The 23,958-nt window shown below is 34.8% G+C and overlaps 1 protein-coding gene across 1 annotated transcript in view; it reads right to left on the bottom strand.

Annotated features, from left to right (window-relative positions):
• Positions 1-23,958, bottom strand: part of SGCZ (sarcoglycan zeta) — a 527,596-nt gene that overhangs the window by 104,283 nt on the left and 399,355 nt on the right. The window contains exon 3 of the mRNA XM_052779979.1: positions 23,820-23,921. Within this exon, the coding sequence (XP_052635939.1) occupies positions 23,820-23,921 (102 nt within the window). The remainder of the gene's footprint in view (positions 1-23,819; positions 23,922-23,958) is intronic.

Genomic DNA, 23,958 nt, shown 5'->3' with positions numbered 1-23,958 from the left:
AACTCCAGATTCACTACATGCATCTGCCAGAGTTTTCTGTTTACATTTTGGTGTTAAACAATGTGTTTTGGACACACTTAAATTGATGTACCAGAAAAGTCTGCCTGGATTCTAAATATATTTGCCAAAAGAATAAGAAGGTCATATATAGTAAAGTTTTTTGTATCCAAGTATCTATATCCTTCTTTCTGTTCCCACTCCCTCAAATAAAACCTGCCAGTTATATTTCTGTTTATACCTAGTCTTGATTTTCTTGTTTAGTTAATGTCAGGTGAAAAAATTGTGCTTTTCCTTACATGCGTTGATATCTGTGACTGCTCTGCAAAATTCTAGTCCTAAAGATAATGTGTTGATTATTTAAAGTCTGTTGAAAATTTCTCAGTGTAATTCCTTTACCTCACAGGACACCATTACAGTGCTATTCTGCTTGAGACAGACTGACTCTCTTTGCAGGATATCAAAAGGAGGCAACATTTTCCTGTGGTAAGAATATCCCATTTGGGGGCTTCTATCATGTTAGTTTAGGATCATGATTAGACGTACTTGCTTACTTTTTATCAAAGACTGGAAACTGTACTTGATAAGTCCAATAGCAATGGAAGGGTTTGTATGAACTGTTAGAGAAAAAGGACAATTATTCCTTTAAGCCTTTTCCCACTCTATATTCACCCCCTCTTCCCACCACATATTTGGGAAAAATGGAGAGATACCATCTAACTCAGCTAGATAAAATACTGCTTTCTGTAGTCAGGAAGAGCAAACATAAACTAAATCCCTCCAGTCCAAAACACAGAAGCAGTTTATGGTTAGTAGGAATTTCTGAGACAGGAAAGGATTAGCATCACTGTGGGACATGTGTTATACAAAGAGAGTACACCATGCAGATGAGAAAATGGAAATACTTTTCAATGGTGCGAGGAAGCACTTTTAATCATCTGGGAACTGTGTTTGGAGCGAAGTTGAGTCAGCCCTATACACCCTTCATATTCTAGGGATTAAGAATCGAATTTTGATGAATGAAATTTATAGAAAGGCATTTACACTAATGAGTTGAGCAAACTCATCTTAGGAAATTTTAGAGGTGGCTGAAAACGTTTCAAAGTTCATGTTAAATCTCCAAAACTTTACTTGGATCATGAATTGGAACTGAGGTGCTACTTCTCCAGGTGAATGCTCCAAACACTCACCTGGTCATAGTATCACATTAATGAGCTCTTAATCATGATTCCTCCTAATCCTCAGGAATATTTAATTATTTATGCAAAATGAAACAGACTCAGCAAGAAAAATTTAAAAAAAAAGAAAAAGAGAGAAACACGGAATAAGAGAGAGGGGGAAAGGAGCAAATAAGAGAGAAAGAGGGGCGGGGGGGAGAGAGTGTGATAAAAAGTGGAAGAGGGAGAGGGGAAGTGCAACAGAAAGCCACTGCAAAATGCCTCATAACTAATTAAATATCTTGTTATTCTGATTTCACAGTCACCTTCCCAATCAGAAAGATTGAAAATGCAAGCAAGGTTTCATCTGCTCTTCAGAGCAAGGGTATTTTAACCAAAGAGAAATTGGGATCCAACGTGAAGAAAAATGTGTTTCAACTATAAGTTTTAGAGGAACTTCAAAACAAGTGAACAACTCAAAGATGAGATGCAGAAAGTCAACAAGCAACTAATTCTGTCACTCTCACTAATGCTGTGTAATATCTTAACCATCAAAGTTTCATTTTCTTTCATTTCTTTTCATTCCTTAAAATAAATACATAGGAGAACCTAAAAAGAGCAAGATTTATGGGGTAGGACTGAACTCAAAAGGACAAGCTGAGATATATCAGAAAAACACTACAAAGTCACAGCGGTTCTACAAGACTACTATGTGTTCCACACTAGTTATTATATATAAAAACTAGCTAAGAAAAAAGTTATTGCATAAAGCATAAATTATGTAGACTCAAATCATTATTAGTTATTGGACAAGTAAGACAGTAGCATTAGCAGATGGGTAAGAAAACAGAAGTTCTCATGTTGTACAGTACTGTATGTTGTTTACAGATACTAAAAGCTGAAAATACCTAAAAACATAAATTGAAGCTAAAATGTCAGGGAAACTTTCCCTGACAAAAATATGCTCTTAGAATACAAAAATCCAGACTCCACTAATGTCAGTCATATTAATAAAATTCTATAAAAACTTTTACAAACTCCGGGAAGGGAACCAAAGACATATGCCTTTAGTTACCTACAGGTTAATGTTAATTGACTACAGTTTTTAAAACAGAATGTGGTGTTTTCTGATTGCATTTAAGCCAACCAGAGATAAGATGTTGATGATCAGCTAGTTATCTACTAAAAACACTATTTGTGCCGGCTATGAAACATGACAAAATATTTCAGAGCATTGCTTCTATATCAACAAAAGACTAATTTATTTTCACTGCTGTTTTGATTGCCTCCCCCATCCTTCATAAATATAAATTAAAAAATAATGCAAGAAGCAGCTCTAAAGTCTAGGTATGCAATGTGCACACTCTGCTGTGGAAACAGCGAGTCTCTGAAATTTGCTCATGCTATAATAAAGTATATTTGCATAAACGCAGAGTAATTGAATAAAGTAACAGGGGCAGTGGGTTTAAGTGATGCAAATCAGAGACAGGTTTGAACACATATTTCAACCATTCTCAAAATATCAGCTTAAATGTACTTGAGATCAAAGTTGGTCTATGATTTAAGCAGAGGATGAACAAATGGTGTTCCAACAAGGCTAGCATGTTTAAAGTGCACTGCTTCTATAGTTCAATAAATATTTAAAAGCTGCTAGCTGCTATTGATATTGTTTCAGATAACATTCAACATTAAATTACTAAGGACTTGATAGAGCCCAGCACAATCAGATAAACCTATATTATTAGGTAAAGGCTCCTGGTTACAATTGCACTTTGGTGCAGCAGGTGAAATCTCACTGCAGCATATTTTATAATTAAGAATGACCTTTGTTGAATTAAATATGAAAAGATAAATTAAAATCAGAACAACTGCTCTTTTGAATTATTAGGCTGATGAATACAAAGTATTTTAGGGTATCAGTGGACTTCCAGCTTTTCAATTTATAAAGTTTTTTTCAATAATTCAGTTACATTATAGAAGTTGTCAAAAAGCTGGAGATTGGAGCTGTTGGCTAACTGATAGCTGACTTTTTCATTTCCACTGATGGAGATGAAATGCTTCAAGAGAAGCATTTATTCAAAATAAGCCATCAACAGAAAAAAATAACTAACAATTTAAAGTGTTGGTATTACTGTCTGTAGAGTTTAGAGTTAATACTTTGGCTTCTGTTTTAGTTGCACTGTTTCAAAGCTCTGATAAAAACCCAGCTTATATAGGAATCTCATTTTAAAGATTTTAAAATAATGATATTAACTAAAAACATTTTAAAATTAAACTAGTGATTTGAAAGTGCCTACTTCTGACAGGAGCTAAATTAGATAGACCGTTGAGAGTTTTGTTGTTGGTTTAAGTGGAAACAGAATCAAGACTATAATGCAGAATACATTGAAAGAAACTTAGGGCCTCTCTTTCCCTTCTGTTCTAATACATTAACAAGAGATAGGTAATAAAGCACAATGTCAACAAATTTAAAATATTAAGATTTTTTGGGGGGTTGAGTAAGGGGAGTGTTTGGGGTTTTTTTACAAAACAAATAATTGACCTAAGAGAATTACTAGGGATACACAGCAGTCTACATAGTTTAAGAAAGGATTAGAGATTATCACAAGGAAACAGAACACCTACTGCTACAATAGATAATAGATATAAAAAAAAGAAAACAAGCTATCTAAATCTTCATATTGCAGGTTCTGAATCAGTCGTTAAGTGTCAGAAATTGGGAAGACTGAAGAAGCATAATAATTAAACATCATACAAACTTCTGTGATTCACTCTCAAGGTTTCTGTATTGGACAATTCTGAAGAAAGAAAACTAGAACAGCAAATTAGTTATTAGCATTAACTACAATGGTAACTATTGTGCTCAAAGGCATTGCCAGTGAATATTACAATAATTAACTTTTTTTGGCATCTTCCATTTGGTATTTTAAGTTCAGTCTAAAAAAATTAATTTACCCTAGACTTACATCTACCTTACATCTATGGAAAATTATTAATTTTCATTTACAAAGGAGGAAGCAAACCTAATATATTATGGAGTTAGCTCGAAACCTTAGTACTTAACAGCAGTTGTATTTCAATGAAAATCTAAGCCTTATCCATTATTTCTTGCTTTCTCCACAGAGGCCTCCTTATTCTAAAATCCATAATAAACTACAGAGTTAGCAAATCTACTGAAAAAGAATGGTGTAGGTATATACTATTACTTACCAAAAGCAAAAAAAACTCCCACAAACAAACAATCCCCCCCCCCCGCCCAGATTCCTCCCCTAATACCAGGGGTTGTTTGGTTTGGGTTTTTTTTTCAATATTTCGCTGGTTTTAGTTGCAAACTGAAAACCAGATATGACTCAATAAATATCAAATTCTTAGAAGATAAACACTAAATAAGAATCTTTTCCAATTCCTTCCTACCTGGGCATGCAAACATAAGCATAGTTAACTTCTGCAAGTCTTTACAAGTTATAATCTAGCCGATCTTACTAGCAACATGATACATTTACAAGCAATAAATGTATTTCTCTGATAATTATTAATCTAAAAGTATTTAGATCTGTCAGGATTTGTATTGGGACTGAACAACATTAAATACATAAACTGAAAATATTTCAAACTGAATCCTTACTTTGTTCAAGTAAAATCAAGCTCCCAGAGTTTTAACAAAAGTATGATTAGCTATTTTATGTAGTTGATACAGAAAAAAGCAAGGTCTTTATTTGACAAGGTTTTCAACATATTTATCTGTCCCACTGATAGTAACCCTTCAGGTTTGGTATGCTTTTTCTAAATCACACTATTTATATTTGGTCCATTTGCTGGGCTATTTCAATTCAATTAATGGCTTTCAGCTGGTGTAAAACTAATAGCTCAAGGTTGGCACATGATTTCCTTTTTTTTTTTTAAATTGCCTTTTCAGTGTGTCCTAATGGGGTGGGTAAGGGAGGAAATCACTACGACTGATGACTAGAATTTCCTGTAAGACTGAAAGGCAGGAGCTTCTTAGAATAATGTAAAATTTATACAAGAGGAGAGTAGGAGTGAGAGATACCTGAAGTTTGAGAGGTGACCACTCAGTACTGTGGCTCTTGCAAGAGACAAGACATGGGGCACAAATAATTAATTTTTCATGAAAAAAACAACATGCTGGTATTGTAATTAAATATCTCAACTGATCATATGAACCTTTATGGAAAATTCATCTTTACAGATTCCTGCCAAGTAACCACTTACTTTCCTAACCTGAACCACAGAAGTCACTCACAGATATATAAATAAATTTAGATTGATCATTTTGTTTCACTTACACTGTATGCATACTGGGGAATCACACTTAAGAAGCTTCTGGCTCTGAATGAGCCTTCACATTTTAAAATACAAATTCTATTGGATGCTTTGTGTCCAACATTGTATCTGCTTGAAATGGCATGGGTGTTTTTTCACTGTCACATTGGCCTGTATGCTAATACGTTATGCTTTTTGTTGAGCACAATAATGGGAAGGGAAAATTTCCCAGACCCTGCATCCTCCTCCAGCTAAGGAATAATATGTATACCTGCAGTACAAATTGGATCATTTTCAAAAAACATGAAAATTTTCCAGCAATTAAAAAAAATTGCAATGCTGGTGGTCCACATTAAACATAAAGCCACATCTAAAATTGCAGACACAGGTTCTTAGAGTCAGGAGAACATGGCCAGCCTCAAGGTAAGTGTGGATCCAAAGGCCAGACAAGAAACAGCTGTAGCTTCCTCCAGTAAAGGGTGAGAGGAACAGAGACTAACTCATCTAACACAGTCCTTTATCTTTCAAACCAAAACTTGCACCTACATCAGAAAGCACTATTTGCCAACTTCTACAATTCCAAAATGCAAAATAAGACTCAAAAGAACAAATACTTTTTCACTGTATAGAAGTTCTTCCTGAGCCTGCCACTGTGCATTTACTGCTAGGCAAACTGGTCAAAGTTCTAACATTTTCTGTAATCAGCATTTCCAAGTTGTCCAACTCTAAGAGAGTTAGAAAGTGCCTTTCATTTCTTGTCATGCTGTAAAAACATGAGAACCAGGTAGGGCCTCCTCACTTATTGTGGAAATCCAAGAGGTGCCTGGAAACAAACTAGTTAGGACCTGTTACATAAAATCAGATGAAAATTTGAAAGAGAAAGAATTTTTAAAATCAAAATCAGAAAAAAAAAATCCTTTCCAGAAAAAAAACACATCAGCTTACTGACCACAGTCCTCTTGACTCAAATCATCCTGACTAAGATCAGAGACTTGAACATTAATCTCCCACAGCTCTATGTCTGGGATGAGGATCACTTTCTCCCTCTTACGCACAGAAGTACATGCACACAGAGAGTGAGAAAGTTTTAGATTAATTCTTGCAGAGGATAAAGATTAATTCTCATGGAGGATAGAGAAAAAATAACATTTCATAGAGAGGGGAAGGCAATTCGTAAGTTGTCTGGCTCCAGTAAGTCAATGACACCTTTGGTTGCTCAGAACATGGTACACTTTGCATACTGTTTTTATGATCAAACTTTATTCACTTTTGAAAGGGAGCAAGCAAAAGAAGCTGTAGGAGACATCAGGCCTGTGAAAATGTTATAGGATGTGATGTTGTATTTCTAATGCATTTTTGTAAGAAATATGGTATTATGATGCTATAAATACATTTGCTGAGAGACAGAGCTTACTTGCACTATTGCGGAAGGAAACATTTGAGACAAGCAGGATGAACTGAATCTTCTTATTTTTCTATCTTACTTTGACAGAGCTGCTGCTTACTTTCATATGTTCTATTTCTAGTGTTAGTGCTCCTGCCCCCAAAGCATCTCAAAGGATGAAGACATTTGCTAGAAACAATTCATAATAAAACTGCTTATCCTTCTTTCCCAATCAGGAGTAACACCATTATCAGTTTCATCTTTTAATGGGGACATTGTATTGGTAGCCTCATTAGCAAAACTGTTTAGTAAAGCAATAAAATAATGCCAGGTTCTATTCTTTATAGCTTCTGATTAGAAAAAGCATCACATCTCATGAGCAATTTATAGCTTATCAGTCTCAAAACACACAGGAAATAAATTATAAGAGAAGGATGAGCTTAGAATAATGCCTATAAACTTGATTTTTCAAGACAGGAAACAATAACCATAATAGTAACTGAGGGCACTGAACATTAATGGATGATCTCAGTATGCTTGATATAGAATACTCCATACAAATACAATACTTCTGTACTTTGTATTAATACCACCATGCCCTAATGTTCTTATTTGTTTACATTGTCTAACAGCACACACAGTCTTTTAAGGTATCTAGCTGTATAACCTTCTGTGAGGTAGGAAAGTGCTATTAGCCCTGTTTTGCAGATCAGAAATTGTGGCGCAGAGGCCATCTTGTCTGAAATACTGGAAAAAACTATTGACCTTTAGAAATAAAGAATGATCCTAGTTCTGCTTCTCCTAACCTTTGTACACATCGTAGTACAAAAGCAAATGGCATAAAGATAATATAAGTCTAAATTCTAAGCTTTCACATAATTCCTAGAAATGGTACCTTCTGGTCTCAAAAGCAGTATGAAACATGAAGGCACTGGGGGTGGGCAAGATATTCTTCAGAGCAATCTTCTACCTTTAAAGGCTTATCTCAGTCTAAATAAGGCAGATTTGTTTACTGTCAAAGTGTCTTACCAACTTTACCCTTCATTCTTGCCTTAAGGCGGAAGACCAAAACATACAAAAGGTTAGGCAGATACTTGTTGAGTTTCCCAGCTTTGTACAATAATAATTTATTTTTATTCACACTTTTTTATTCACAATTTATGACAAAATCACACACAGTTTAGAATGGCATTTCTGTTTGTTAAAAAACCAAAAGAAGTAAACCACTGAATTAGCAAAGATTCTTCTAAGATACTGAAAGAAGACTGATAAAAGCTTGCTAAGCTAGAGGTCTAGCACATGTAAGTCAGCACATATAGCATATGTAAGGTCTACTGTTTAGGAGTAGCCATGTAAAAAAAAAAAATGCTCTAATAAAACCACTATGTCCATCAAAAAAGCAGATTTCCCACCAAAAATTAAATGAATCAAAAGGGTTATCTCACGAGGACAATGAAAATAAAAAAAATATATTTATTTCTCAAAACATTATGATCCTGAGACATTCAAGTGATTTGTAAAATAATTTCTAAAATGTGTTTCTTAAACACACACTAGATACCTGAGGATACAAAAGAGGCTGAATAAAAAAGAAACCAAACAAAAAAGGGTGAAATCCTTTAGCTGGGAAGAGCTGAACTGCAAAGGAAAGGTATCTGTGAAAAATTGTCAAAAACTATATGCATACGGAGTGTCATGGTTTAACCCCAGCCAGCAACTGAGCACCATGCAGCCACTCACTCACTTCCCCCCTCACCCAGTGGGATGGGGGAAGAAATTGGGAAAAAAAAGTAAAACTTGTGGGTTGAGATAAGAACAGTTTAATAGAACAGAAAATAAAAAAACTAATAATGATAATGGTAACACTAATAATAATAAAAGGATTGGAATATGCAAGTGATGTACAATGCAATTGTTCACCACCTGCTGACTGATGCCCCATTAGTCCCCGAGTGGCAATCCCCCCACCCCTATTCCCCACAGTTTATATACCAGATGTGACGTCCCACGGTATGGAATACCCTGTTGGCCAGTTTGGGTCAGCTGCCCTGGCTGTGTCCTGTGCCAGCTTCTTGTGCCCCTCCAGCCTTCTTGCTGGCTGGGCATGAGAAGCTGAAAAATCCTTGACTTTAGACTAAACATTACTTAGCAACAACTGAAAACATCAGTGTGTTATCAACATTCTTCTCATACTGAACTCAAAACATAGCACTGTACCAGCTACTAGGAAGACAGTTAACTCTATCCCAGCTGAAACCAGGACACAGAGAACTATGGATTCTAATTCTATAGAGATTCCCTGCCCACTGAAACTTACTTAAAATAGTTTCTTACCTGTACAGGAAAGCAAAATAAGATTATAAGCAAGAAGAAGAGATATTCGAAGTCTGATATTGTTAAGAGCTTTAAGAAACTAATGAACTTTTAGAGGTCAAAACAACAGTAAAAAAAGGCTTCTTGTTTATTCTCAGGATAATTTCTCAGTTACATTTCTGGTTTGAAAATTTCAGTCTTTAGAGATTTATCAGTTTTACTTTATTTTAATCATAGAGATCTATCCAAAGTGTCTGTGAGAGAGTGCATTTTCCAGATCACAGCTGAAGACATTAATTAAGCCTTCTGCTTAAACCTCCAGGTGGGCTGACAAACTACTAGGGCCTTGGGCTTCTTTTTAAAGAAAGGGAAGCAAATGAAGTGGAATAGCTTGATTAGCAGAAGTGAGAAATTGGTTATACCTACAACATGATCCAATTAGAACAGACCTTTACAATGAAACTTGTGGTGCTGAGGACCTAACATTAATACTATTTGTGTTTTTTGAGGTTACACTTCAGCATGTTTCAGCTTAGTTTTGCAGAAAAGGAATCTGGTTTGCATGCTGCAAGACCATGTTATAATGTGTACCAAAGGATAGTATTTGGAGAGGATCAGGAGAGGCACTTCAAAAGCACACTCTACATGGAAACTGAAATGCTAAATGTGATGATATGGATCAGAGGAGATTCTGTTTTAAAGAGCTAGAATCACATTTGAAAAGGACTGCAAGATAAAGATGAAATTCTGAGAGACTATGCCTAGCTACTGGGAAGTGAGTCATTCATCTGCAATTTATCTTCAAGAACAAATGTTAAATTGGTCTATTAAAAAGAAATATATGAAAAAGTCATTCAAATGTTTGGTTTAATTTTAAAATTATTATTAAATTATTATAGCAAAACTATTAAAAATCACAAATCTGCAGAACATCAAAATAATGGTAAAAGTGCCTATTGACCTTCATACAATTAAGGGAAACATTCATATGCTTAATATTTTTAGCTATTTGATGTTAAGAGTCGTTTGCTTTAAGGGATAAGTGATGCAACAGCAAACTTCTTGTACATGAAGTGGAATTTGACCCAAGTGTACAATTAAATGTGTCTCATCACTACCAATTTCTTCTATGTGGATTTCTGTGTGAAATCTCAGACAGTCTGAAGCAAGTGTCTCTAAGTACCTCATAAAGGATAATTTCATTACTGTGTTAGGACAACTGAAGGGCTTTGGACTCTTTTGCCTGGGCAGGAGGTTCTTTTCAGTCTAAAGCTGAAGCATGTGTTAGATTCTAGCTTGGACTCATCCACAGTTAAGGCTTGGTTTATGTTTATTTACTCTACTTGCTGTGTTCCAAGTTTGAACTTGGTTTATTCAATGGAAGGGAATTTAGCAGCAAGGCTATATGATGTTGGATGCATCTGCAACTCCTTTTCAATTATGTGGCACACCTTGTGATCCTGGCCCAACTGCCATGCATACCAGATATCTGTAGTCTGTATGTCCTTACACGGTTCCTATGTAGAAACTGAGCTACATGGGAGATAAGGAGGTGGTTGGTACCCACCTGGTTTTCATTGCACTAAGAGACAGGGACATATGCAAAATACACAGTCCCTGAAGTGAAAACTGGGTGGAGATATTAAGTAGCATGGATGTACACAGACACCATATTCTGAGTGCTAAACTCAAGGTCAACAACAGATTTATGCCTGTTACTGTTACAGAAATACACACATGCAAAATGTTCTTTGTAGAATGCCTCATTAGATACTGATTTATACTATTTGAATTCACACATAAAGCATCTGTGCCATGCTCACCAGGTGCCTTTTCCAATATTTTGATTGGCAATTACACCAAACTGCTGAAATCCACAGATAAAACCCCAGACCAATAAACAACTGCAATCCTTAGAAAGGTACAGAACAAATAGCCAGAAATACACAAATCCTAACACCAACTGTATTTGTAGGTAAGAACATTTTTCTTAATGCTCCTCTGACTCTGTGAAGAGAAATTGATAAATGCCTTAAAATGCTAAGACCAAAGTATGAAGTTAAGAAAAAATGTAGTCTTCAATTGGGAGAATATAAACACAGCCTCTTGCAAACTCTACTGACAATATTTCAGATATCCATATCAATTTTCTGTGTTTTGTGTGTGGAAACTTCTGAAGCATTTCAAGCTATTCTTTTTCAACTAATGGGAGAAAAACTTTGATGAAATAAAAAGGAACAGTAAGTGCCGCACATAAGTATAAACACTATTTCCACACCCCCCTGCGCCCCAACATACTTGTCTTTTCCATATACTTATCTGATTTTTTCCCTAGTATTCAATCACCACCATTTAATATAAGATAAAGAAGCACCACTTCATTCTTGCATCACCTGCTTTCAGGTAATCCCAGCACCTTATCTCTGCAGTATAGGAGTTTTACCAATTCATATGCTAACATATAATTTTCCTCACTTTTGTAAGAACAAAATTATATTGCCCTTATTCATGCTAAACGATCTGCAAAGCTACTCCAAAAATTTAATATACTATTAAATATGAACCACAGTGTTTCAAAAATCTACTGCATGCTAGTAGAGTATATCTTGTAAGAGAAGTAGCACCTGCATCTTAACACACTGTAGTACCACAGATCTCAATAGTCATAATGATATTTTTACTAAAATATTTTTAAACACAGATTTTCTGCTTGTAGAATGTACAATAGTTGCTCCTGTAAAAAGCTGATCCACTTTCTGCATTTTCTGTGCCAGCGTTTTGGCTCAGCTTGTCAGGAGAGTTGATTGACATTCCAAAATGCCTACACTTTATTAAAATAACAACACAAGTATGAAGCATTTTCCTTCTGGGATTTTGCAGTTACTTAGTTTACTCAGAAAGAGAGACCACAGATTTATAGGAAGATTCTGATCTGGGGGATACCAATGAAGAAACTCAGAGACAACAATAAACTTTGCCCAAATCTTGTATTTATACATTGGTCTAGCAAGAGAAAAAAAATTATCTTTCTAGTCATTCTATACTCTTAGTGTAAACTTCAATTTTCCTTTCTACTAATAATGATTGTGGCATCTTTCATGTAAATCACCACTGGAGTGCCAAGCTTAGTATCAACACAGATTTCACTTCCACTAATAAGAATTGCATACAATAACTTTGTATTTTTAAAAATTATTTAGGCTCCAAACCAAAAGAAAATTCACCACCACCAACCTACACCCATGTTATGGCAACTACCACTTATATTTGCAAAGACTTTAGCAAAAGTATATACTGTAGTAGCTGTTGGAGAATTGTGCATGACAGATTGGCACCCTAAATTAACAAACGTTGTGAACTGTAGTTACTTTCTTTGCAGAACTGATTTGAATACAGCTAAAGATACAAATGAGCCTCTGGCTGAAGCTCAAGAACCAACTTCACTGTAAATCCCCAGCTGTTGTTGTAAAATCATAATGCTGAAACCATAATTACCAGTTCCAGTACAGGATGCTAACTTGTTCAGCTACTTCCTTTATAAGACTTCTGCTTTCCTTGTGAGTTTTCTTTATCCCAATCCCACCCATGAATTCCAACTTCTAGAGTCTGAAGTTCTGGCCAGTGTTTATTTCTAACTGAATTTAAAAAAAAAAAAAAAAAAAAAATCTTACCCTTAATTTGCGTCTATGAGACACAAATAATACATCGCTCAGCAATGCACTAGTTTACTGTTTTAAGGTTTTCTTTTTTAATTTGAGATCTTATATAGCTTGGAGATTTATCCTTGAAAAACTTACACCCTTAGTTACCACCTTAAAATTTTTCTTGAAGTTTAATTCTAAGCTTTTTTTTAAAAAAAAAAAAAATCTCATAACAAATTAGCAGTCTGATCAACACTGAGCTTTTAAAGTCTAACTTAATAGAAACAGTTCACATTTCTACAGGCTAGAGTACATATTGCTGCTATAGCTGAGTTTTAAAATGTAACATAGACAACACTATGCTCACATTTCTAGAGCAGAAGTAGGCCCAAGGTTAATACCAAAAGGATTGCATAGAATGCTGTTTACCCAAGATGTTAAGTAAGTGGCATTGCATAGCTATAACAAAGAAGAGATACAAAAACAACAACAGAAAAAAAGATAAATCAACTTCGTCACCACTTAAAAAATTTAGGAACTATTTTTTTCAAGAAGACAAGAGACACTGGCTCTTTGATTCACTCAAACTAATTTACATTATGTATTTATTTGACAAGAGGAGGTAACCCATAAAGATATTAACTAGAATTTAGTTGGATAGATCCTTACATAGAGGAAGTTCTGGAAACTTTCAAGCAGACCATAAAGCTTTTTTGAAAGAGCTTTTGATAATATCTTATGATGTAACAAATAGCTACGATTGAACTTTTTTGGTCACCTGCAAATCTGCAGAGTATGTTGATATAAAAAACCCTAGAGATTTGAAAAATAAACTTTTACTGTCTTCTGTCAGTTTCTCATTTCCTCAGCTTCACATAAAGGGAGAAGATTCTTAATGGGAAAATAATGTTTCACATTTCATAGAAATGTTCCATGGAAAATTGGAACATGGAAAATTTTCATGTTTATCTACAAAATCCACAGGAAATTACACTTGAGAAAGGACAGCATAATTAGATCCAAAGTTAGAAACAGGAAGAAAGTATAGAATACATGAATTTGGTTGAACTCTGATCTATTTTTTTATTTTTGCTGTAGAATGCACGTTTTTTCAGGTTACTTGTTAAAGATGAGAAGTTACAATTTTCAGGTAACTTTTTTATTTGAAATTTTAATATCTTTTAATAAAATGAGTTCAAAGGAAGTCACCAATCATACACTTGGCTTTGTGCAACTCTTTCATGAGGATGCTCTTCAAGTCAGCAAGGCTTTCAACTAATGTTAGTATTATTTATCACTCTTGGATGCAGGCCAGTGTCAAAACATGGTCCTTGTTATGGAACAATCAATGCTTCCATTTTATTTCTTCAAATAATAAATTTGAAACTGCTTTGGAGTAACAATGTTAGCAAAGATTCAAGAGCATAATCCATAAGAGAATGAAATGTGGTCCTTATTTATTTTGCATCTAAAGAGAATTATTACTCCACCTGTTTTTAAAAAGGGATTGAATTAACCACATATTGAAGAGCTATAAGCAAAAAATACAACTGATGTGTTTCTTGCACTGCCTAAAAAAGGAAAAAGGATAGTTTTTATTCTAAAATACATTACTTGTTGTGCCTACAAACATTTTAGTAATTTGTACTACTTTATTAAAATGCTTGTAGCGCTTCTTGTATCTATCTACCTTCTCTACCTTATTTTAACTTGATAATTCCTCATTACAGGTAATGTTGCAGCCACATTGCTTCCTAAAACTGATGGAAGTTCAGCAGGTTTCCTGAGAAATTGATCTCACAGCACAAAAAAAAAGAAATTTTAAAGTCATTGAGGGAGGGATTTCAAAACTATACAAAGGAGATTGAAGTTTAAGTCACAGTACTAGATGGATGGGAAATTCCTTCAGGGAATAGTAAAAAAAATACACAAAAAATACTCTGTAAAAGCATTTGCAAAGCAGAAAATTTCATTGCTGGTGACAAGTTGTTTCTTATAGCATGATATATTTCTTACGACAACAAAGGCTGTATAGTATAAACTCAAAAAGCATGCTTGCTATCTGGAATAAAAGGCTCCAATTCTTAACACTGACCAGTAATTTTAAAGTGTTGTGCATCAATATGCAAGTTATATATGTGTGTTCATATGCAAAAAAAATGAAAAACAAATGTTGTTGATTATGCAGCAGTAAAATCCAATTTGGTTCTTACTGAATAGCAAGAAAATAAAAAGCTCATTTCAAACAGGAAATGGACAGTATTATAAATGCAATCCTTATGATATTTGCTTGTGGTAATCAGCTATCAGAAGCTGCGAAGGAACAAGCAATTTGTCCCTTTAAGAAAGCAATGGTGTCCTAATCAGGGACTGTCAAAACAGATGTGATGTTTACATTATATCTTATCCTGTGAATTTCACTCCAGATAGTTAAGGTAAGATTCATTCTTATTTTTTTCATTTTAAACTTCAGAATATTCATTAGTTTTCTATATTATCATGTAAGACACCAAATTGTGTGCCGTGTCCCAAAACCCATGGCATTTCTCAACAGTTACAATGCAATTTTCTTTCCTTGCTTAGAATTTTTTTCTTCCTGATAGAATACAGAAATGCTGAGAATAATAATAGAGAGGAAGAAAAAAACCCACAATCCTCAGTCTAATACAATATAGGTCTGATACATTGCATAAATATAAGAATTATTTTTTCTAAACTGTCTCATCAAATTCTGGAAGTAAGCTTCTATAACTTTACTGATGATGTCATTAAAAGAAAAATTGCTTCAGAACTTCTAGTTGACCTCTCACATCTCCTTTAGAGTAACAAATAGATTTTGGGTTTGTATTTTATTGGTATTTATTTTTGCAAATTATGAATGGTTTATCTACTTTAAAAAACATTTGTAATTAAATTATATAAAGTGAGAAATATCATACAAGACACAAAGTATACTGAAAGCAAAGCTGACCAAGTAAAAGAGGACTGTAATAATTCCATTTCATTTCAAGATAAGAAATAATTTTTTCTATATTTAATGGGTAAAACTAATTTTGTAAGTCAACTTACACTTCTGGAAATTATACATTCAAACTTTAGGACACAAATTTCTGTTTCAGAATGAATTCCTTGAGAATCTTTCTTATATTCATTTTCAAAGTGTTATCTGAACTTCTGATTTGATCATTACCCCTGATACTTTTGAGATTTGTCTGATATGAAACAGGAAAAGAAAAAAGTGCATTATTATTAATGAGTTGGAAATAATTAAAGCTCTGAACACTTAAAACTGATGATTTCATTATTTTTTTTTGTTCTCTTTTGCTTCTAGAAATTAATTGTTCGTACATTCCTCCTCCTAGTTTTGCATTATACGCAAACTTGCTGAGAGTGCACTGCGCAGGTCCAGGTCATTAATGAAGAAATTAAACAATGTTGGCCTCAGTGCTGACCCCATGAGTAGAACAGCAGTGACTATCCTCCAGCTGAGCTTCATGCCACTGGTCACAACCCTGTAAGCCCAGCAGTTTAGCTGGTTTTCAGCCCACTTCACTGTCCTTTTAGAGTGCATATCATCAGTTTGTCTAAGAGTATGTGGAGGTTAAAAGCCTTGATAAAGGCAAGATTAACAATATTAGCTGTCCTCATGCACCAAGCTAGACACTTTGTTGTAGAAGGCTGTCAGTTTGGTCAGGCATGATCTCTCCTTCAGAAATCGATGCTGCTCACGTGCAGCAGGTTGAGAAAACTCAGTTCCAACAGCATTAGATGTATAATTTTATTACATGAATATTCTCTGCTGTTAATACACTGAGTCTTTGGATATGAAGTAGATCTCCTCCTAACTTAACAAACACACTGTTTACAATGTTTTTGGGGAAAATTTGTCTTTGCCTACCAAAGTCCTACAAGTAAGGGCATTGCACAGCCCAACTTGTAAGAAATACATTTCAAATTATCTCAGCAGCCCTCAAGCCAGAGCTATACAGACTATCAGTATTTGGGAAAGATAAAAGTATTTTATGTACTTTGTGCTTAATGGCTTACATGGATATTTCCTCCCCCCTCAATGACTCCCATTTTTCCACCCCGTTTTTTTCTGTGCATCCACAGTTCTAAGTTTTCTACAGAAGAGCAAAAATTAAGGTCTACCATAAGTTTATAAAATGGGATGCAAAAGATAAATGTTGTTCTCCATAAAAAAACATAAGTAAGTTCCTGCATGAAGAGATAAAGGAAGACATAGATTTTTCTTCTTTTCAAGTCTCCTGCCTGTCATCTGCCTTTACATTCCTGCTTTGGATCAGCTTTTCTAGGGAAATACTAATAACAATTTTTCTTCATTTTAAATATACAGGATTTCTTTAAGTAATTGCTTAGCCTCTGTAAATTGCAACTAAATTATTTTAAAGTTGTTCAGGGACAAAAATGTGATTCCTCAGCTTAAGATGCCCATACAGTTAAAACAGTCAAACCAAATTCATTTTGAATGAGTATTATGATCAGACACAAGACATGATGAACATCAAACTGAAATATCACATGGTTTCATTGAAATTTGCCCCAGTGGAACACAGATTTATTACATGAAGGAAGTACTTGGAAAACTGAAAATGCAATTGCTACCGAAAACAACAACAACAAACACCAGAAAAACAGTTGCTACTTCATTAACTTTCCCGCATCCTTCTGAAGAAGTGTTCCCAAATCAAATTCAGTTCCTCAGGCTGGTATAAAATTGGGTGGATATAGGCCACTCATGACTTTATTCATGAGCTGTAATCAACCAAAGCAAAAGGCTTGGGTAATATTAACTCAGAATTTTCAGTATAAAAAGCAGAGATCCTCCTTGACTGAACAAAAAGTCACAGTAATAATAAGAGGAGTACAGGCTGACATGAAAAAATGATGTGTTCAAAAGATAGAGTTGTTCAATTGGATGACCCCCAGACAGGTTTCAGTGAAGTATAGCAAATCAAGGACAAAATCATGAATCATGAAAGTTCTTATCAGCTGTCAGTGAAGAGCAAGCACAGCCAACTCAATTTCAGAGTGGCAGTCCCTTCAGAGACCACCAACAAATATAAGAGTGACTTGTCCCTTGGCAAAGCTTGCGATTAAGAAAACCTTATATCTTGTTCATAGCCAATAAAGTGACACTGGGTTTTCAGTACATTGGAACTACATCATGTTGAAAGCCAAAATGACTTAAGGAGTCCTTTATGCCATAATAATGACTTTATTCTCAGTGACAGGTGAGTGATCCCAAGGGCAAGGCTGAAGAGTAGGTACCAGAAAAATGAACTGGGGAGCATTTCAGATTTTATCTGAGAGGACTGTGACATGTAGCTGCAGAAACAACCATTGCACTTCACACTAGAGCAATAAAGATGGCAGATTCTTAGGTGCCTTTGTGATTTTTTTGATAGTACAAAAATGGTGAGCAATGACATCTCCTAATTGAAGTTTCTGTGATACCTCTGTACCTCAGTAGTGGTAGGACTGCAGGACTCAAACTAGTTTTACTGCATAGCAATGGGGTATCTTACAGAGCAGAAAAGAGAATGGATATAGCAAAGAACCTGGCCTTGAATTTTTAGAATAATATGTTTCAGGGGAGGGTGGTGGAACATGTTCCTCCTCCCCAACCCCAAAATCAATAAATACAACATACTTGCAGGACCTTACAAGAGATTATGAACGTCTTCCTAGAAGGGAGGACTTTGGAAACTACAGCCCAGTCAGTCTCACTTCAGTTCCTAGCAAGATTATGAAAGAGATCCCCCTGAAAATCACTGCAAAGTAGACAAAGAAAAAGAAGGCAACTGGGAAAAACGAGCATGGGTTTAGTAAGGGCAAACAGCACCTGACTTGGTGGTCTTGTATAATGAGAAGACTGGCTCAATGGACAAGAGCAGCGGATGTCCTTCCTCAACTTCAGAAAGGTTTTTGATGTGATCTCCTATGCTGCTGCTTTATAACCGTACTGGAGAGAGAAGCTCAACAAAAGCATTCTCTCAGAAAAAGTATTTGGGCTTCTCACAAAGGCATCTAAGACCCAAACACAAACCTAAATATGTGCAATGTTCTGGCTGGAATTGACAAAGATTAATTCTCTGTTGATGATTATATACACTTAGAGAGACAGTGAAGAAAGAAATATACTGTAGAATTGCTTTTGCCAAGACTGATTCATGTTTGGAAATAAAACAAAGTAAAATAAAGCTCCCTAAATATTTATAAGGATATTCAGTCTCCAGAGTGAGTCTGGTGAGATCAAATACCTGAAAGAAGTTCTGCTTTGAAACCTACCTACAATTTCTTAGTTCTCATACAATCACACCTTTAAAAATACAAGATATACAGAGAGTTTTCAGAGTTTCCTATGTTCAGTTAGAAGTTTATATGTATTCAGTGTTTCTTGTTTTCTAGACCTTTTTCTAATGACTTTTAACTAAATCATTAAATTCTGTGTTCTCTAAGGATATCTCTGGAAAACACATTCTCTCTAAGCTCAGAGAATACATTTTTAATCTTGTTAATTGTACAGAAAAAACCAAAGCAATCCCCCCTAGTTTAAGGGACAATGAGTTACTTATTTTATCTACAATGGAAACAATTTAACAAAGAGAAAATTTGATTTTCTTCAGCCCTTAAGTACTGTATGTGCAAATGAAAAAGATCAATAAAGTCAAGAATACATTCTCAAGAAAACACCATGAAATGCTTTTATTGTTATATAACAAACTAATAAAACTGTACCTTGATTGTTTCCATTCACAAATGCAGTAGTATGGATGCAGTAGTAGGATGATAAAGAAATTTAACTCAGAAGAACTGAAATAATTGTAATAATTCAGGTTATTGCATTATGTGTTATTTGATTTCACACATCTCATTAATGACACACTACAAAAAGTAGTTTGCACTGTTTCTTTGCATCATATCAATGCAAATGATATAAACATGGAAAACATGACATTATTTAGATTAAACTTACTGGTTTCAGGTTAGTAATTTTATAAAAAGTATACAACTAGACCAGCCATAGTGAAATTAATATCTCAGTAGAATTCAGCTCATTGAGTATATATACCCTTGTTTTAGGGATATAAAGATATCAATTCAGGATCAAATAAGCCTTCATCTACTTGGGTTCTGATGTATCAGTTCAAGTTCTGATATGCAGTTAGGTCATTGATGAAAACACAGAAGTATCTTTTTCATGTAAACATGAGATTTTGGGTAGGAACCTACAGTTCTGTGGACACCACTAACTGAATAGAGTAGAAAGAGCAAAGCAAGGGGAGCAAGGTTAGGGAAACAGCACCCTCTGAGCAGCCTTCTCATTTACACAGCTTCTACAGACAAAACGGGAATGAATATTTATTTTACCCAAGACCTGGATTTTTAATTACTACTTTTTAATAGAAAATTGTATACTGGCAGGAGAAAATATCACTGGAAGTTTTGTTTTGTTTTTAAGAATTCATGCATATTTGTTCTCCAACTGACTTAATGCAAAGTATTTCAGCATTTACTTTTAATATTCAGGGTTTTAATAAAGCAATCACAAGATAAAAAGCAATTTTTCAACCTATATACCAAATTCAGTACATCCCTTCTGATAAAGGCAGTTTAAGGTCTGCATTTAACCCTGCATAAATGATCTGATTTGGGGATCCAGGTATGCTGCAGGCAAAAGTAGTGATTTCAGCATCTGTAAGCATATGTGAAATTTACACTAGCAAACCTAGCCACTCTTCACATTTAAATTCCAGCAGCGGAGAGCTCAGTTCAGCCTAGCTACTCAACAGACTGCTCGGGACTCTTATCAGAAGTAGTTCACTATCAGAATCAGAGGTGAACCCTGCGCTATCAATAAGCACATTTTATCAGCTCCACATCTAGCTAAGACATAGCTCCAGCATATGTGCAAGAATTCCACTCATGCCTCTTAGCCATAATATAGCACACCTGCTGCTGTACCCTGCTGCTAATAGCATTGGTCTTCCCACCTAACTCCGCTTTGTGCGGAGTAATGGGAAAGCAGTGATGCCCTGACCTGCAGGGCTGAGCACCCTACATGGAGGTCCCCCAGGGGCCATTCTACAAACCATGTTGCCAGTGCAGAGGAAATACACCTGTTCCACAAAGTTATTATCGAATATGTTACAAGTCACCTCAAGAGTTAATCGAACGATGTCACTTTAATGTCTGTGTTCTTTTAGAGGGGAATGAGTAAATTTGCTTAAAGAGCAAACTGTCTTTTTAGAAAATAAATAAGCAACATATGCATGTAAAAAACTGCAAAGACATCAGCTTCAAATGAGTTTTTGATTCCACAGTACATTTTAACTCCCGTATACATCAAACTTAAATCATTACTGCTTCCATGGAAAAGGCTGAGAAAAGCTTTCCCCTCTCTATCACCCAAAGTAAACACTAATGGCTGGTGAGCAGGATAGCTCTTCAGAATCCACTGTCCGTATTGACTAGGTCTCTACTGACTATAATGAGAGCTCAGAAAATCTGGCTTACTCTTGGATTTCTACAGCACTGAGGTCAATTCTGTAAGTAACAAAACAGCTAATGGCACGTGCAGATGCCACACACCTGGGGAAACACCATGCAGAGACATCACCAATCCCTACCGTAAAGCTTAATATAGCTCCAGAGGGTTTTTTCATCATTCCCTCATGACTTTCACATTTGCATACACCACAACTTACTGAAACTTTAGACAACAACTACTGAGCAAGTTGGCAAAAGACTGGAACGTGAACCTAGTTCACAAGCGCTGCAAGATGAGAACCAAGTCTATATACATACCACTTTTTTAATCTAGGTAACAAGTGTTTTAATGTTAATAGATATAAGTAGACCTGAAACACCAGAAATATTTCAGTTGAAATACTTTGTCCAGTTAATTATCAACTCTATCTCTTTTGTTCTGCTGGTTTGAGGGCACTTATGGACAGGCCTATCTGTTTTTCATGAGCCTCACAGGACTAATGAGACCTTGTGTTAGGCTACTAGTAGACTTTGCATCCTGTTCCTTTACAGTAGTTAGATTTGTGAGCATTTTTTTCTGAAATTTGTTAGCAGCTGAGTGAAATTAAGACCCTACTTTAGTGTCTCATTACTCTCACTTGAAACAAAGGTTTCCACGTTTACTTCAATAGAACCAATGTTCTGCAATATGAAGCCCCATGCAAGAAAAATATCCCAAATCATAAAGGAACTGGGAAAAATGCACAGACCATGACTAATGTTCTGCAACTTCTAAGAAGAAGTATGCTCCCTGAAAGGTTATACAGCCTGGAAATTTTACACCAATTTCTTAAAGTTTACATATTGGAATATTCATACTAAAGAGGTTCATGCTTTAGGCATGATTTTAAATGGATTTGTTGTACTAGATATTAAGGTCTAACAGAACCCTTAAAATATTTAGATATAGATAAAAGACAAAGTGTTCTAGTTAATTTAATGAATGTTAGAGTTTCAAAATTGTAAAGAAAATAGAAGATTACAGAAACTACTTTAGAGGTTCTCACAACTTTCCATGGCAAGGTGATATAGGAAAAAATAAACCCACAGCCAAAATGCCCTTTTGTGGATGCTTTTCCAATTTTAGAAGGCAGAATCTGGCCCTATTGATTTACTCTTGGTAGCAGTGTTTAGTACTTAAATGGTCATTTGTGTACTTATGCATTGACTGTTCCATTGTGTGTTCCCCCCCCTCAAAATTCTGATCAATATCAAAGCTATGATATTTGCATTTATTTAGAAATAAGTCATTACCAAATGTTTGATTATAGATTTATCTTAGTTAGGTATTAATATTTTTTAGCTACTATTATAAAAGAAACATTATGAACAAGATTTTGTAACAAATTGTATGTATGGCGAGTTGAAAAGTAAAAGAATACTTGTTCAATAAAGCGATCAAAATTCAACATTGTTGGGGAATATACGGTTACTTAAATATTATAGAATTTTTCATTACCTAGGACAATATTGCTACTCTGTTAAACATGGAAAGATCTTATTTTTACAGAAAAAAGAGGACAAAGAGACTACCTCACACATTTATTAACACGAGTAAACTAATTAAGAGAAACAGGAAACTGTTGTGATCTCATTTATGAATGTGCTTGAGACTTTTTTCTATATACATAGAAGACTTCAACAGAAAGAATTTTCCACAAAGGCATTTAGGGTAAACACACTTTTCACTCCTGTCAACTTTTGCAGTATGCATATTAAAATTCTTTGCAGATGATAGACTGAAAACCATTGTAACAGTCCTCTCTGATCACAGGTTATCACTGGCATGGTAAAAAGAACTTAAGAGATTTCCAGCATTTGGGTTTTTTTTTTTTAATTAATTGACAATGTTAATACAAATAGCATGAGTGAATCAAAATGAATGAGTTAAAATGAGCTACACTGAATTTCTGACTACATAATATCTTGATTTTCTTTCTTCCTTTGCAACAACCGGCTGCTATATGATAAAACAATTACATTTAAGCAACATTAAAAATGGTTTGCTTTGAAAAATTAAATCCTAGAGACATTATACAGTTTAGCATAATGAGAAAAAAAAAAAAAAGAAAGGAAGGAAGAAAAAAAGAAATCACACTAGCTAATACCAGAAAGAACTGAAGCATATACAAAACCATTCCTTATTTCACTGCATTTTGCGCATATCACCAATCTTGTTTTTCTGGAGTTCACATCAAATGAAGAGTCAAATGTTCCATTCCCAGTGCTGAGGTCATTTGAAGTATAAAACATACATGCTTTGAATCTCCTTTCTTTAGGATAAGACATTTCTTTTAAGAGACAAATAAGGTTTCAGAAAAAAAAAGAAATCATTTTTGACATGAAGGAAGCTTTCACTGTTAAGGTATTCTCAAAGCAAACCTCTACTGATTGCTAATTTAGAAGGTGTAAGAATTAAACTTTGTAGTTTGAGACTGAAGAGATTAATTTATATTAGCTGTAAATTAAAAAAAAATGACAAAAACCACCTACCTTTCGGGAATGGATTTCTTTCACATATAGTGGAAGTAGAAATTCAGATATTCCTTCAAGTCGTATTCCTTTTTTAGTGACTCTCAAATTCCCCATTCCATCCTACAATCAATAATACATATATATATATTCACTTTAG

Source organism: Harpia harpyja, chromosome 2 (genome assembly GCF_026419915.1).
Source record: "Harpia harpyja isolate bHarHar1 chromosome 2, bHarHar1 primary haplotype, whole genome shotgun sequence".
Classification (NCBI taxonomy): Eukaryota; Metazoa; Chordata; class Aves; order Accipitriformes; family Accipitridae; genus Harpia; species Harpia harpyja.
This window is presented reverse-complemented; position numbering and strand designations above follow the sequence as displayed.